Source organism: Diospyros lotus, chromosome 15 (assembly GCF_014633365.1).
Source record: "Diospyros lotus cultivar Yz01 chromosome 15, ASM1463336v1, whole genome shotgun sequence".
Classification (NCBI taxonomy): domain Eukaryota; kingdom Viridiplantae; phylum Streptophyta; class Magnoliopsida; order Ericales; family Ebenaceae; genus Diospyros; species Diospyros lotus.
The window spans coordinates 27,015,349-27,031,246 of record NC_068352.1 but is presented as its reverse complement, the minus strand read 5'-3'; the positions used below and the strand labels follow the sequence as shown (position 1 = coordinate 27,031,246).

Here is a 15,898-nt window from a genome sequence, read left to right as displayed (position 1 = left end):
AGATTATTATTTTTTTAACTAACTTCACCCTTATTTTTATAAAAGGATTATTTCCCCAAAATATGTACAAAATCAATGGTGAATTGATGTCACAATTATTTTGTTTCTGATTATATTTTATTTTTTCTTAAAGATCCGTTAATTATACTTAAATAGAGAAGGGAGGGGAAAACAAAGCAAGTGACATTCTCAAGAATAAAACCACATTGAAGGCACAGAGCCCCAAAAGAAAAGAAGAGAAAAAAAGTTTGTAAGAAACAAAGACTTCTATGTTTGTTGGTAACGCCTGAGAGCAGCAGCGAGAAGGCATTTGCTGTTCATCGCCTGGCTGTCGTTTCTTAGTCTCACGTTGTCGCCGGCCCAACCAATTGTAACTATTTGTGTTGGTTTGTTTTCGGATATAAATAGCGGACCCAAAATTTGTTCGCAAGCTCCGCTTTTCTCCGAATCAACATCACCTCATCGCCTTCGCTTTCTCTCACTCTAGAGCTCTTGTTAGTTCCATCAGGATGAACGACTTACTCACGGTAAACTTGATTCCTGTTAATTGTTAACTGTTTTTGTTTCTACCTCTTGTATTGACATCTGATCTGTGTGATTGATTAGCGACGTTATTGAATGGTTTGAGAGGTGAATTTGCTCGTTTGGTTCAGATTTTGTAATACCCAGAAATAGGATTGGTACTACCCAGGTTCAATTTGGTGCCCCTAAGGTTGATAATTGTTCTTCAGTATTTGTCGATCAGTGCTTGGGTGATATTTTTGCCATTTGAGCGCCTTTTGAGAATACCCATGTGCCAATAAGGGGCATTTTTTTAGGAAAATAGGGTTTTTGAGTCTCACGTTTGCTGTTTTTGTGATTGGAAATAGTGATCATCAGTAGGTCATTTAGTCCTATCGAATTAATTTATTTTGAAGTGTTTTGGAATCTTTGGAATTTCTCAGATTTCCATATAGTTGGGTATGTAAAATTGACTTCGATCTGCTTTTCTGGTTCCTTCATTTCCACTTGTGAAGAAAAAGAGATGAGTTTTAATCTACTTGAATGGAAATGAATATAATTGGTTTTAGGGGGATGCTGTTTTCCAAGATCTGGAGGCCATTCGGCAATAATCAGACATTTAGATGTTTTCCCAATTTATTTTCTTTGGATAGAATTGGTTTGTGTAGTCACATTCACTAGAGTCCCTGTAAAATATTTTATTCTAGTTCAAGTGTTCATGAGTTTAGTACCTCTAACTAGGGATGGGGGCAGGGGAATGTGCTCGCCAGCCCTCCTCCTACTCCTTTTGCCCCAAATCCATTGCCCCTCCATCCCCCACCTAGAGTAGCCCTTGAAAAAGGAAGTAAACGATTCATTAGTACTCTGATGTAAATATTCCATCTAGAATTTGAGCTCCTTAAGTGTCAAACTCATCCTTTAATGGTGAACTTTTAAATTTTATTCTACAATTTTTGAACATTTCTAATATAAATATTTGACTAATTTTCCCCTTCTTAAGTAAGTGTCTCACATGCTTAAGCTTATATTAATCTGTTTCAGGATTCATTTGCTGGGGATGCCAGAGATCAGCCATCTAGAGAACCAGATATTGAGATGGGAACTCGGGTCCCTAGGAGTAATTCTGATTTGGGAATGGAAGCTTTCAATAAGCAGGTATAATCCCAACCAGGTTTAATGTTATAAATCCTCATGAAATGAAGACACCATCTCATGATGCTGTATTATGGTATTTGGTGCCTTGTGGATAACTTGAAGGAAGTCAGATTGCTATACAACTGAAAAATTTGTTGATTAATCATTTCCTTTGTGAGCTCTTATCTGTTGAAATGTTTTCTTCCTTTTCTTGATCTGTCAACAAAGGCACCAAGGGGGTTGCAAGCCATGTAAAAATGACCAATAGCCCAGCGCCCCCCCCCCCCCCCCCCCCCCTCCTCCTCCTCCTCCTCCTCCCCCAACCCAACACACACACCCGCGATGCATTTGATTACTCAGGAGATTACAATGCGAATAGAAGTCTCTGATAAATGGGTCCAGCCTGCCTGAAACCCAACCAAGCTATCATTACCATAAAGCTGCCACATGAAAGCTAAAGTTACTAAGGATCTTCTTTTCTGTTTACTTTTCTCATATTATTTCTAAATTTGGCCACTTTTGCTAACTTATTTGTTGTTTCTTTAACTATTTTGTAGATACAAGATGTTAATAAGCAAGTAGATAAGGTCTCCATGTTACTTCAGAAGCTTAAGGTATGAACTGGATTCTTCTCCTTGTAATGTTACATCCTGACATAAAGAAATGTCCCCTGGTAAAGTTGTGGTTTTTGGGATATGCCAATGAATTATTTTATTTTTGTATTTATGTGGATTGGGGCAATTAAGAAGAGTTCATCAAGCAATCAGTTGTTTTGGTTTTGCTTGATCTGTTTCTGTGCCTTTATAATTTAATATAGCCGTAACTAGTACTTATCACTTGGCTGAAATAGGAAGCATTTGAAACATGGCCCTTGAGTTCTTGAAATTTTGCTAGTTTTCAGGAACTTAACTGGTTATAAGTGCTATTCTAGCCACTCAATACTCTTGGAACTTGATGCTTGTAACAAGACAAGAGGGAGTAGAAGTAATGGGAAACCATATCATATTTGACGGCTACCAAGGAAAATGACGTTAATTATATATATATATATATGGAGATTTAAGGGGAGAGTTACAAAGAAGAAAAGCAGGAGTTGAGTATAAAAGAGAGTAGCAATGGCACTTATTACTACTTTTAATGATTAACAAACTAAAGTAACTAATCTGTCCGAAATAAGATTATACCTAATCCATCTGAATTTGTGGACTTCTTTTATAATTTTATAAAACTTCTTTGGAGTTAATTTACTGGAATCAAAAGGAGAAACTATAAGAAATATATAAACATTGAAACCAATTCCTAATGGAGCTGTCATAGAATTATCTGTTATCTTATCTCATAATTTTGAATGAATTCTGAAGGCTAGGCTCATCTTGTGGGGGGGGGGGGGGGGGGGTGTTCAAAAACCAACTACAGGTTGGAATGTGGGTTACATTTTTAATTTATTTTGTGGCAGGGGAAAAATTAAATGAAAAGAGAAAGGAAGTGAAAGCAGAATTGGGAAGTAAAGATGGATGGATATCTTTCTTCTTATTTTCTCTGGGTTCCATATGACTTTATCGGTGGATTTATCATTTACTTTCTTGGTGCATTATTATGTCTTCTTGTTTTGGGGTAGCATGAATTAGAATAAGATTTTCGATGTCTAGCAGACGTTAATAAACCTGAATTTGATATTCTCAATCTTCCGTACTGCAGTAATTGTAGTGCAAGTCACAATTTTTACAATTGAGGTTTATAAAAGTAAGAGCTAGCATGGATTATATGCTCATTTATTCTTACACTAGAACCAAGTGATACTGGATGAGTATTTTATATCTAGCATTCACGCTTCTGCTTTTCAGACTCAACATATGAGGCTTTTTTTGGCAGGATGCAAATGAGGAGTCAAAGTCTGTTACAAAAGCATCTGCCATGAAAGGTTATCTTTGTCCTTTTCACCCTTAGGGTGTGTTTGATTGCACAAGGTGGAAAAGAAAATAAATTCCAACTTCCAAGGAAAATCAAAACCAACATCCCCCCCCCCCCCCCCAAGAATTGATTTTCCTTGATTTTGAGGAAAATGTGCCATTTTTGTACTTGGGTGGAAAACAAATTCCATGGAAAAAGTTTCCAATCAAACACCCAAAGTTGGAATTTGGCTGGAAAATATTTTCTTTTCCATGTTTTCCATGCCAATCAAACACACCCTTACATTAAATCTTCTGGATGCAAATTGATTATCATGAATGTGTATCTCACAGCAGATGTTCTGTGCATCAGCCACATGCTGAGTAAATCAGTCTAGAGCAACTTAAATGCTGTTGGACCAATCACATTAACTACTAAATTCTTCTTGTCCTGTGGTGATATGCAAAAAAATAAATAAATAAACAGATTTTATTTTAGGCTTAATTAGCCAACTGCTCAAATTTACTGTAGTTCTGTGTGACAGCTCTGAGAGTACTGATTTCTCTATTTCAGCAATCAAAAAGCATATGGAAAAAGATGTTGATGAAGTCGGAAAGATTGCACGGAATGTCAAAACAAGACTTGAAGCAATAAGTAAAGATGTATTATTCATTCCCTATCCATCAACGCATCTGATTGTAGTTACCCTGGTATAACAGCATATACTGATTTCATCTTCTTCACCCTTAGAATTTAGCCAATCGACAGAAGCCTGGATGTGGAAAGGGATCAGCTGTTGATCGATCAAGGACAAATATGACAAAGTTTGTTTCTTCTGCAGTATATGATCTAGTCTCAGATTATTGAACTTTTGTTGTTTTAGAATCTTATTTATTTTCTTCAACTGCAGTGCCTTGACCAAAAAGTTCAGGGACCTAATGATTGAATTTCAGGTATATTTGGATAAATGTTCATTTTGTCGTCAGTTTCTCTTCATACACTCATCAAATTTCCTTGTACCAGACTCTTAGGCAGAGGATTCAAGATGAATATCGTGAGGTGGTGGAGAGAAGGGTCATAACCGGTATAAATATTGATCTCTGCATGTTAACAAAAATTAGAAATTTAAAACTCAAACTGATGGCTTCAGTGTGCCATTTTCTTGCTTATTGCTGGCTGATCTAGTTTTTTTTTTTTTCATTATCTTCCATTCTGTGTGTTAAATTTTCATGATTGAGAGCAGTCACGGGAACCAGACCAGATGAAGAGGTGAGCCAAAATGCTGAAATTAGTACCAGGGTTGCAATATTTACATGGAACTATTTATGTTATTTTAACTGGCAATTTGATATCTGTGTTAGACGATTGACAACCTGATAGAAACTGGAAACAGTGAACAAATCTTTCAGAAAGCTATGCAAGAAATGGGAAGAGGACAGGTACTTTGATTTGTTCTGCATTTCTCATATTGCATTTGCTTTCTCCTGTGGGCACGTCTAATCAGAACTATTTCCTTCTATGTGCAAAAGACAAGGAGTTTTAAGTATGTCCTTTCGCTAACTATTAGATCCCAAAAGTTATTCCTTTTCAGTTAGATGCACTCAGGGTGGGATAAGAACAGAATAGTAAAGAGCCTAGTTTCCCATTTCCTCATTCTTAAGGGTTTTAAGACTCTGGACACTTTTACATTTGAGTTCATGTCAGGGAAGAGATTTTGCATTTTATCTTCATCTGATTTTTGGATCTATTCTGATACCTTCATTAGTTGAACTTTGTACAATGTATTAGCCAAATATATGTGTTTTAGGTCTATGAGAAGCTAAAGTTGTTTACTTTTGTTTTCCATGAAGCTTTATGGATTCTCCAAGCAACTTGATTTATAAAACCTCCATATACCTTTGGCTATCCCTTTTTTTTTCTGTGTTTGCATGCACACTTACTCTTGCACACTTGCAAGCACACATTCTCTTATCAATGCTTTCGCGCAAACACACACACTCTTCTTTTTCTTTTTCTTTTTCTTTTTCAACCTGTCATCTCGTTTAATTGCACAGGATAAAAATTATTCTGTCCATCAAGTAGAATTTTTGCCTTAACATTTGATTTATTAATCTATGTTTTCACTGCATTAGTGATTCTTGATTTTCCATTTTGATTAATTAACTTCTTATCATATTTTGTTTTCTCTCGAGCTGCCTGTATTAATCTAAATATTATTCATGATAAAAATCTCTAGGTGGTCCAGCAAGTGTAATTTTTCTTTATATTTAATTATTTAAACTAAGCTCTACACCAGAAAAATAATTGGTCATTTTCCACTTTTCCCATGAGATAGATGTCAATTGGATGTTTGTTGCGTGGCCTTTACGTAGCCATTATTATGCGAGACCAGCAAATGGCTGGAGAAGCAATTTTTCTTCATTACTCCTATTGTTTATGATGGTTAAAACATGATCTTTTTTTTTTTTTGCCTATTGCCAAATGATTTACCTTCACCTCTTGGAAGGTTGAAGGCTGTAGTCCACTCAAATCAACTGGTAGTCAACATAGGATGACAATAACATGTTTAGACAAGATATTCCTCTTTTTACATGATTAGTGAACCATGAATTTGCTCCCTTACAGTAAATTTGATTCAGATAACAGGATTTCCTCATGGCAAGCATCCATCACTTTCCACCACCTAGTTTTGTACCAGTAATATATTCTTTTAAGAGAAGGATGGTTTATTTTGTTACATGCAAACATTTCTAGCCCAAATTGCCACACAAAAGAACTCGTGACAGTCAATTACAATGACAAGGTAAGCAGAGTGGAAAACAACCAAAAAACCTGGAAATTTGTGAAACATGAATATATTCATTAACCAGTTTGACTTACAAAGTTCAAATCTAGAATACTTGCTACATTCAAGTGGTTGAACAGAAATAGAACTCTTTACCTTTTTTTCTTTTTTAATTGTAATGTTCTAGAGTCCTCGATAATGTATAGGATTTTATAGCCTTGTGAGTTTTGATGAATGTAGAGTGATTAAAAGTAGTAAACTCCAATACCAGAAAAAATGACATGGAGGAACTTGGCATTTTTGTCTACCTGTAATATGCACGGACATGGTTGCAGGTAATGAACACTCTGGAAGAAATTCAGGAGAGGCATGATGCCGTGAAGGAATTAGAGAAAAAGCTTCTGGACTTACATCAGGTATACCCGAACCAAAACCCATCCTTCGCCCTCCAAACCCACCAACCTGCTTAACAAGATATTTCATTTCAGATTTACCTTGACATGGCGGTCTTAGTTGAGGCTCAGGGAGACATACTAGATAACATTGAGACCCAGGTATGCTTCTCCACCCACTCTCTCCCTACCCTGCTAATGGATGTTGTGAAAGGATACTACTGTTTTGCGTCGCCTGCATGCGTCTTAACTGAAGGCTTGTGTCAGGTTTCGAGTGCAGTCGACCACGTCCAATCAGGTACAACTGCACTTCAGACTGCAAAGAAACTTCAGAAGAATTCCAGAAAATGGATGTGCATTGCCATTATAATTCTCTTAATAATAGTAGCAGTCATAGTCTTAGGCGTCCTCCATCCTTGGAAGAGTAGCTAAGGGTGCTCTTAGTCTTTTTCACCTCTGGTTGCTCTCATCTGCGTTGCCAATGTGGCATTTTCATGGTCTTAAGTTGATTGAGAAAGCATCATTAGTTTTAGCCTTTGCATGGTGTGCTTATTATGTGCATTGCAATTCTTCTTTTTTCCTTTTTTTTTTAATTTCCCCTTTTTAATTTTTAGTGTAAAGTTCAGTTTGGTAACAGGGATGTGTTGAGAAATTGGGACTAAGATATTATATGGTGTTTTGCCTTTTTTTTTCCTTTGGGGGGGTGGGGGGGGGGGGGGATGGGGTGCTTGATTTGCTACACATTTGGTCTGATGTAATCATTGTTACTGGCATTTTTATATGTTATTTCACATTTACGAGTCTGATGATGCAAAGGGGGGGAGCTTTGTGCCTTAATTTAGGGTCGGAATCAAATGTTTTGAGCTTTATATTTATTTATATTTTAAACTATTTATTGGTTATTGTTATGACAAAATTGAATGCTGATACGACGGCCAGAAAATGGGTCAAAAGTGTGAGCCCATCATCCATAAGTTTTTATATAAAAAAATAATGATAGAGATGTCGAAATTGGGGATGGGGTGCAGGGGTAAAAGTGTCTTCTTGCCTCTCCCATTTCCATGTCTCTATCATTTGGTCCTTCGCGAAGGGGGCAAAATTGTAAAAATGATAGCCATTGGCCTCACACTATTTGCCATATTTTGGGCCCGCCATGCCATACGATTAATCTAAGAGTGATTTTGTCTGTGGTTTTTGTATTTTTAGTAATTATTGTTTTTCATTATTTCTGTATTTTGACATAATATTTAAACTGATTTACTAGACATGTAATAGTAACCCAAATAGGATTTAGTAAACCTTCATTTGCTTTTAGAAAATATTTTTTAATATTAAAATTAAATTTATTATTATTTAATTAAATTGAAAATGTTTCTTCTAACAGAACAGCGGTAAGGCTTTGAAGTCTCTGTTTTTGAGTTTGAAGTTAAATAATCTCAACGGTGCAACAAGCTATTTTTTAAAAATTAATTTCAAAATACTTCTGTTTTAGAAAATGATAAGAGGCATTCAAAAATTGAAAAAAAAAATAAATGTTTTAAATCTCTTAAAGCCCAAAATTCTAAAAATAAATTCGACGTCATGAGGTGTTATAGTTGTATCAAATTAAATATTTTTTTTTATAAGAGGCCCAATTCTCTACCATAGCAAGATAATGAAATCGGAGTCTTTGACCGGGTAGGCGGGGTAAATGCGTTAAATGACTACATTACCCTTCCATTTAACACTCACGGAAATCGGAACACTTAAAAAGACTACAATGCCCCTGCATCAACACTCAAGGGCAATGTGGTCTTTTCATGCATTTGGGCTGCTATCATATCAATTATTATTTGCTAAGTGCTTGTAATTTTTATAGTGAATTTTGAGTGGGTCTTATTTTGATTGTCATGACTCATGGGTTTTGTTTCTCACCATTTGTCCATTTCCCGTTTAGGCCGATAAGCATCCTCCCTCTACACAATCGAACGCCTTTGAGTCCACCATTATCTTGGGCTGTGGCCCAACACACTTAGGGCAGAATAGAGATAGTTCAGGCTTTAATAGGGCTTTGCACCCATACGATCACCAAGTTTCTAATTTCTATGTTTATCTTTGATTTCTTCCTTTTCTTCATTTATAAGGGAGTTGAGAGAAAGATATAAATGAACAAAGAACAAGACATAAAAAGTAAAAGAGAAAGAAAACAAATACATAATGATCGATAAAAGACCAACTTTAGTAATTCCCATTGCTAGATTTATGCAACATTACTATGCGAGAGCAATTTTTTTATGATTTATTTTCTTTTGATACTAAAATTGTTAGAATCTTATCTCACACACAACAAGCACAACTTACAAAAGACAAAAATTTTAAAAATATTGAGATAACAAAATTCAATACACTTTTTTTTTCAAATTTTTCATTAATAAAGACTGTTATATATGATAGCTGATTGACAAGATCTACCTAACACAATAACTAAAACATTTCTTTACTTAGACAACATTTCTAAATTTAAGGATATTTAGACAACGTTCCTAGATTTAAGAACATACACACATTCACTAGAATTCTTCACCATAATTCCTAGAATTGGACTGCAAAAAATCATATTAGAAAAATCTCACACATTCCAACAAAAATGCATAAAGTCCACACTATTTAGCAAAATTAAGACTTGTAATTGTTGTTACAAACAAGTCCAAGCTCCATGAAATGCCCCATAAGCCCCATCTTGTTCAGATAAGTTGAGAAGCTGAATGAAGAATGAGAACATTGTTATTTGTTAATGGCAATGATCTCCATTGGCAAGTACCTAACTTGTATAAAGTCAGATTCACATTAATAGATGACATTGACATTGTTGTGAGTAGCATTAGCAAAGGATGAATTTCAGTGATCAATTACCACCAACCAGTACCTGCTCTTGGCTTCTTTTACAGGTAACAAACGCAGTGGAACACGTGCACATGGGCACAGACGCCCTCCAGACGGCCAAGAGCTTGCAAAAGAGATCAAGAAAATGCATGATGATCGCCATTACCTTGCTCCTGCTTATTGCACTCGTTATCGTACTATCTGTTCTGAAACCGTGGAAGAAGTGACCGGCAGAGGAGGGAAAGACGGGAGTGACTTTCATTTCTTCACAATTGGTGTTTTTGTTGCTCGATCGCGATGCAAACTCAATATTTTCAGTTCCAGAGCTATTTTTTTCATTGTCTTAAAACAGCCGAAGTACATTCTCAGCCGTTTCACATCATGCATATTTGATTCGACAACCATGAGTCTGCCAGATGATTACAGGAAAGTTGATTTGAAGGTGGGATAAATCTTTGCTTATGAAGATTCATTCATTCATTCATTCAAACACAAAAAAGATGTTCATACCTGGATTGGTGCTATTTGCAAGTGTGATTGCATTCACTTGTCATCTTCTTTCTTACTCGAGTAAATCCAGCAGCCTTGGCAAGTCTAAGCAAGTGTCATCTTAAAGGTTTATGATAACCTGAAAGGTTAGTGTTTCTTGAAAGAATATCAAACGACATCTTCCTTGTTAATTATTAGACTGCTCCAAAGTAGATTTTTATTGTTATGAGATGTCCCCCGCCCCCCAGTCAAAAGAGGCTCCTGTAAAGAGAGAAAGAGTAAGAAAAACTTGATCGGAAACACTTGTAAGCGCCTTACATAAATAAGTAAAATGCTAGGACCCCACATGGTGAAACAAAAGGGTTATTATGAGATGGCGTTGAAAAGATAGAAGGAAAATTAATACATAACAGCCATGAGTCTGGGATTCTAAATTATTTCAAGAGGCATGTATCAATCACAGTAAACAATAGCATCCATAACCAATTAAAATGCTGAACTGACATAGCCGCACAAACACACAAGCAGGAAACTCATAGTCATAGGACACGACCAGCCTGCAAAGAAGGAAATAAAACTACAGAAGAAATACACTACATTTGATAAGTCCTAGAACACCGCTAGAGACGACAGGTTTGCTAGAGCCTTTCTTCATTCATGACTTTGGATGTTTTTAAGTGGATGTTTGCTAGGAAGTTGGATTGTTAAATTCAACTAGAGGGTGTTTCATCAACAAATATATATATTTATGTTGCTTCAGTTCAGTTTCCTGGCTGCTTGTTTTTTCTTAAACAACTTCCAAATTCGACAATTCGTGAAACCAAATACTAAACAAAAATACACAAGCGGAATAACATAAGAAAGAGAACAGAGATTGAGCACAAGTGTTCTTGTCTAAATTTCTCTCCCTATTTTATGATAAATTTCTTTCCTTGTTTATCCACTTATCTTACAGTTTGATGTCTAATGTAATGTCTTCTTCTCTTATGTCTAGATCATCTTAATTTAGTTTCTCACATCTTGTTCTTAATAAATGCCACTGTAACCTCACTGCCTATAATCTCATTTCTCATTTAGTGTTTTTGATAAACCCTAAAAATCAAATAAAATAAACAAAATGAAAAACTGATTTTGATTATGCTTTTGGAAGCTGTGTGATGATTATGCTGATCTTGGAAGTGCCTTCTCTCCTTAACCAAGTCAAAAAGATAATGAAGTCTTCACAATACAGTTTATTTTCATAAACTGAGTACACAGTAGATACCAAAAGATTTGTTCTTTGATGAAGTTTTCAGAGAGCTATTACACAATAACTATCCTGGAATCTCTAGGCTCAAAAATGCCCAGAAAATGCCCAGAATCACCAATAGCATTACTGAAGCATATTTATTGTTATACTTGCTCCGATCCACAGATTCAGAACAACAGAAAATTCCGGCGCCAGTCCGGAATATCTCTCCTATATCCTTGACTTGGCAATCACAACGGTGCCATCGCCCAGATGCGTGGCTCCTGGCCTAGTCCAGGTCTCCTTGAACTGTTCCTCAGTCACTCCTGAGCAAGAACAATTTCCAACTTTATTCAGTATACTAACCTACCTTCATGAATTAAACCCAGATTGATAATTGGGTTCATAGTTAGCGAAAAGGAGCAATTAGAAATGCATTCAACTGGATAATCAGTTCATAGTTGCCGAAATTAATAACTTGCCTTTTCCCATGGCTGCAGTGGAGGTGATGCCTCCCTGGACAGTTCTAAGGACCCTGTCATAGTAATTGGCACCGGACCATTTCTGGTGGGCAAGTGTGTCAACTCCATGCTTCTTCTCCTCTCTTTGAATTTTCTCCACATAAGCCAGCATTCCCCTCCTTGCAAAGTCCTTAGCGAACGTGTCTGTGATGAGGGCATCGGCATGGAAGCCAGCCAGGGTAATGAACTGCCAGCAGTAGCCTAGTTTGGCAATCTTGGGGATGAAATCCCTCATCTGTTCATCGTTCATCTGTGATGCATCCCAGTTGAAGGATGGAGACAGGTTATAAGCCAACATGATGTCGGGCTGCATTGACTTCACCCCTTGTGCAAATTTGGTGCACTCAACCAAGTCAGCGCTTGAAGTCTCCATCCAGATAAGGTCGGCATGGGGAGTAAAAGCCCAGCCCCGAACAATGGCCGCCTCTACTGAGCCTCTGAACCTGTAGAACCCTTCTCTTGTCCTCGGCAAATCCCAGTCCCAGAAGAGATTGTGAACCCCTAGTCTCTCAGCAATCTCCCTGCCCTGCTCATTGGATAGACACTTGTCGAAGCTTGAAAGAGTCGTCCACTCGCTCAGTCGCTGCCTCTTCTCAGCCTGGCTAATGTTCAAGTTCTTGATGGCATCAACAACGCAGTCTGAAAATGTTTTCAGCCGCGCTGTTGACAACCAACCATCCTCAATGGCTTGAAGCTCGGCCCCTGCATTGCCACCGGCCATTGCTTCACTAAGAATGGTGGCTAAACTCTTGCCCCTGAGGCTTGGATTAGTGCAGCCTAAAATGAATTGGTGATCCCTGGTGTCAACATTGGTTTGGATCAAAGTGGCAGCAACTGCATCAGTTCTAGCCACCAGGACTGTCTCAACCCCCATGATATCAAACTGCAGCCTAGCAGCCACCAGCCTATTGATGTGTTCACTGACCGCGACAAGGACTTTCCCGGCCATGTGGCCACATTTCTTGGTCATGGAGGACTGGTCCTCGATGTGGACTCCAGCAGCCCCGCGCTCCACAAACAGCTTGCAGAGCTTGACCGTGGCAGTGGCACCGCCAAAGCCAGAGTCACCATCAGCAATGATGGGCTTCAAGTAGTCGACATAAGGGGTTCGAGCCCTCTCTTCTCGACCCATGTTCATCCGATCCTCCCTCTGCTTCCTGTCATGGTACTGCTGCGCGAAGAAGAGTTGCTGGACCTTGTTTGGGACGGTGTCATAAGGGTAGTCGGCGAGGTCAGGGCCGGGCTCGTTAGTGGTGGTGTGGGTGGAAGAGCACTGCCAGCCGGAGACATAGATGGTGTCCAAGTGCTTGGCCATCATGGTGACTTGGACAGGGTCTAGAGCACCAAAGGTCCTAGAGGCAGTGCCATTGGCTTGGTGTGTCTTGAGAGTCCTCCATAGCTTCTTAGCTAGCTCATTGGAGGCATAGCTTTGCCGGAGGTTGCCGCGGAGAGCCACCACATCTCCGGCTGAATATGGCCGGCGGATGAGCTTGAACCTCTCGGAGTTCCACCAGGCTTGCACCTCTGCAACCTCTGCTTCAAACCTCCCTTCTTCCTCCAGAATCTGTCCACACAACCTCCAATCTTTAAGAGCTAGCCTACCTACAAATCTTTGTTACATTCTATGTTGTATTGCTCATCAACATATATTCTACTGCCTCCTACCGTAATTTTTTTTTTTCAGCTAAAAGGGATAAGAAAGTAAACATTTTTTAAATTTAGTATTAACTTTATATTTACTATAACGTTACTATTTCATCTGTCTTCTCGACCCTTTTTCTGTTAAGCATATCAATACAGGTATTTGTACTGGATAGATGGATAAATATCAAACAAATTTAAATAAAAAAAACTTAGGCATATAATAAGGGAAAATTCTATTTGTTCATCATGACTTACACCTTGTGTTACGTAATATAATTAAAATGTCTAAAATACCCTTCACCTAAGATAGTGGGGACGCGAGAAATATTTTTATCATTTATGATGTATTATGTAACCCAAAAAGTACCAATAACATAGTCTATAATAACTAGCTAAATATATATAGTTACTGATAAATGAATAAATAAAGAACAACTAAAATCTGCATAGTAACGTGAAGAAATATTTAATGTAACTATGACTTCCAAGTCACGTGTCACCATGCATATAGAATATAAACACATAACAAAAATTATGTATTGCCATATATTTAGAATTTATGTGCTTGGTAAGAGATAATCGATATTTGACACCACACCAATTTAATAACGCGATATAGAGATTATGCTATTCTCTAAATGCACGTACAGAGAGAGCTAGCTAGGGAAAGAAATTGGGGTCTCACCATTGAAGGGACAGAAAAAGATGCAGCCATGGCCAGGAACACTTGGTTCTGTTGTGTAAACAATTTATAAGCTATATATATGTCTGCACAACAGCTATATATGAGAAGCTCAGTGCAGGGAGCTGCCAATAGGCCCCTTATTTATAGCCCATTTTTATGGATAAGAAAAGGGGATAGATTTCTTCAACTACTAATGTTTATCTCCTATCTATTGGGCTCTCTCCCTCACGTCGGCGGCGGCGGGTTTCCGGCCATCAATGCGGCCAATGTACTCTTCTGCTTTGGGTGACCTCACCCTGTTGAATTGGGGTAACAGCTTCTGTTTTTCTGTTTTTCTTTTATATTACTATTAGGTTGCGTTTGATAAAAATGAAAAATGATAATAGAATTTCAATTCTATGGAATTTTAATTTTCACCCCAACCCTAAGAATTCTAATTCCTTGATTTCAAAAAAAAATCTTCATTTTTTGCACTAAAATGAAATTCGAATTCCGTAGAATTGAAAAATTGTTTAATAGAATTTCTTAAAATTTAAATGGAATTCGAATTTCACCCTCATTTTTCATTCCTCTCCAACGTACTCTTAGTGTCCAACTACCTGTCTTTTTTTCTTCAAAATACTTCAAATACTTAAGGTACTACCCGTGAATTGGGTCACACAAAAAAATGAATTTTTAATGCAAAATATCTAAAATACCCATCACTCAAAGCGGTGAGATGAGATGGTGAAGCGCATGACTAAAATACTCTTTATCCAAAGCAATGAGGGGTGATAAGGCAAGAGGAGTATTTTTGTCATTTATGATGCATTATGTAGCCTAACGAGTACCAATAGCATGGTCTATAATAACTAGCTAAACAAATATAGTTACTGATAAATAAATAAATAAAGGACAATTAAAATGTACACAGAAACGTGAAGAAATATTTAATATAACTATGACTTGGAAGTCACGTGTCACCATGCATATAGAATATAAACACATAACAAAAATTATGTATTGCCATATATTTAGAATTTATGTGCTTGGTAAGAGATAATCGATATTTGACACCACACCAATTTAATAACGCGATATAGAGATTATGCTATTCTCTAAATGCACGTACAGAGAGAGCTAGCTAGGGAAAGAAATTGGGGTCTCACCATTGAAGGGACAGAAAAAGATGCAGCCATGGCCAGGAACACTTGGTTCTGTTGTGTAAACAATTTATAAGCTATATATATGTCTGCACAACAGCTATATATGAGAAGCTCAGTGCAGGGAGCTGCCAATAGGCCCCTTATTTATAGCCCATTTTTATGGATAAGAAAAGGGGATAGATTTCTTCAACTACTAATGTTTATCTCCTATCTATTGGGCTCTCTCCCTCACGTCGGCGGCGGCGGGTTTCCGGCCATCAATGCGGCCAATGTACTCTTCTGCCATGGGTGACCTCACCCTGTTGAATTGGGGGTAACAGTTTATGTCTTTCGGTCTCTCTTCTATATTACTATTAGGGTGCGTTTGATAGAGATGAAAAATAATAATGAATTTCAATTTCATGGAATTTCAATTCTCACCCCAACCCTCAGAATTCTAATTCCTTGATTTCAAAAATAAATTTCATTTTTTGAACTAAAATGGAATTTGAATTCCATGAAATTGAAAAGCTGTTTGATAGAATTTCTTGAAATTTAAATGAAATTCGAATTCCACCCTCATTTTTTACCTCTATCAAACGGACTCTTAGTGTCCAATTAAGTGCCTTTTTTCTTCAAAATA

General features: G+C 37.3%; 2 protein-coding genes across 5 annotated transcripts; one reads left to right on the top strand and one right to left on the bottom strand.

Moving 5' to 3' along the window:
• The first annotated feature begins 211 nt into the window (after nt 1-211).
• LOC127792487 (syntaxin-132-like) lies at nt 212-7,310 on the top strand. Its single transcript, XM_052322987.1, has 13 exons — nt 212-527; nt 1,543-1,656; nt 2,193-2,249; nt 3,508-3,556; nt 4,099-4,187; nt 4,276-4,349; nt 4,436-4,478; nt 4,549-4,609; nt 4,769-4,794; nt 4,887-4,964; nt 6,646-6,726; nt 6,799-6,864; nt 6,970-7,310. The coding sequence occupies exons 1-13, from the start codon at nt 510-512 to the stop codon at nt 7,132-7,134; spliced, it is 921 nt and encodes a 306-aa protein (XP_052178947.1). The 5' UTR covers nt 212-509; the 3' UTR covers nt 7,135-7,310.
• A 2,225-nt stretch (nt 7,311-9,535) lies between these two features.
• On the bottom strand, nt 9,536-15,381 carry LOC127792486 (isocitrate lyase). Of its 4 annotated transcripts, XR_008021139.1 has the most exons (4): nt 14,132-14,233; nt 11,764-13,366; nt 10,075-10,314; nt 9,536-9,973 (listed from the first exon to the last, which is right to left on the bottom strand). XR_008021139.1 is itself a non-coding variant. In XM_052322986.1 (3 exons), exons 1-3 carry the CDS (start codon nt 14,159-14,161, stop codon nt 10,277-10,279), a joined length of 1,671 nt encoding a protein of 556 aa, XP_052178946.1. In that variant the 5' UTR covers nt 14,162-14,233; the 3' UTR covers nt 9,536-10,276. The 4 variants fall into 4 exon arrangements, 3 of the variants coding, with proteins under 3 accessions (XP_052178946.1, XP_052178945.1, XP_052178944.1); XM_052322986.1 differs by having other exon boundaries at nt 9,536-10,314; XM_052322985.1 differs by lacking the exons at nt 9,536-9,973; nt 10,075-10,314; nt 14,132-14,233 and adding exons at nt 10,853-11,607; nt 15,280-15,381.
• Between the last annotated feature and the right edge of the window lie 517 nt (nt 15,382-15,898).

What these genes read in the sequence shown, in the direction of transcription:
- LOC127792487 (XM_052322987.1), top strand. An exon ending in TGGAAGCTTTCAATAAGCAG is followed by an intron (nt 1,657 to 2,192) that starts GTATAATCCCAA and finishes ACTATTTTGTAG; the next exon opens with ATACAAGATGTTAATAAGCA. An exon ending in TTGAAGCAATAAGTAAAGAT is followed by an intron (nt 4,188 to 4,275) that starts GTATTATTCATT and finishes CTTCACCCTTAG; the next exon opens with AATTTAGCCAATCGACAGAA.
- LOC127792486 (XM_052322985.1), bottom strand. Translation starts at nt 15,309, where the DNA reads ATGGCTGCATCTTTTTCTGTCCCTTCAATG. An exon ending in CTTTTTCTGTCCCTTCAATG is followed by an intron (nt 13,367 to 15,279) that starts GTGAGACCCCAA and finishes TTGTGTGGACAG; the next exon opens with ATTCTGGAGGAAGAAGGGAG. An exon ending in CACTGCAGCCATGGGAAAAG is followed by an intron (nt 11,608 to 11,763) that starts GCAAGTTATTAA and finishes GTTCTTGCTCAG; the next exon opens with GAGTGACTGAGGAACAGTTC.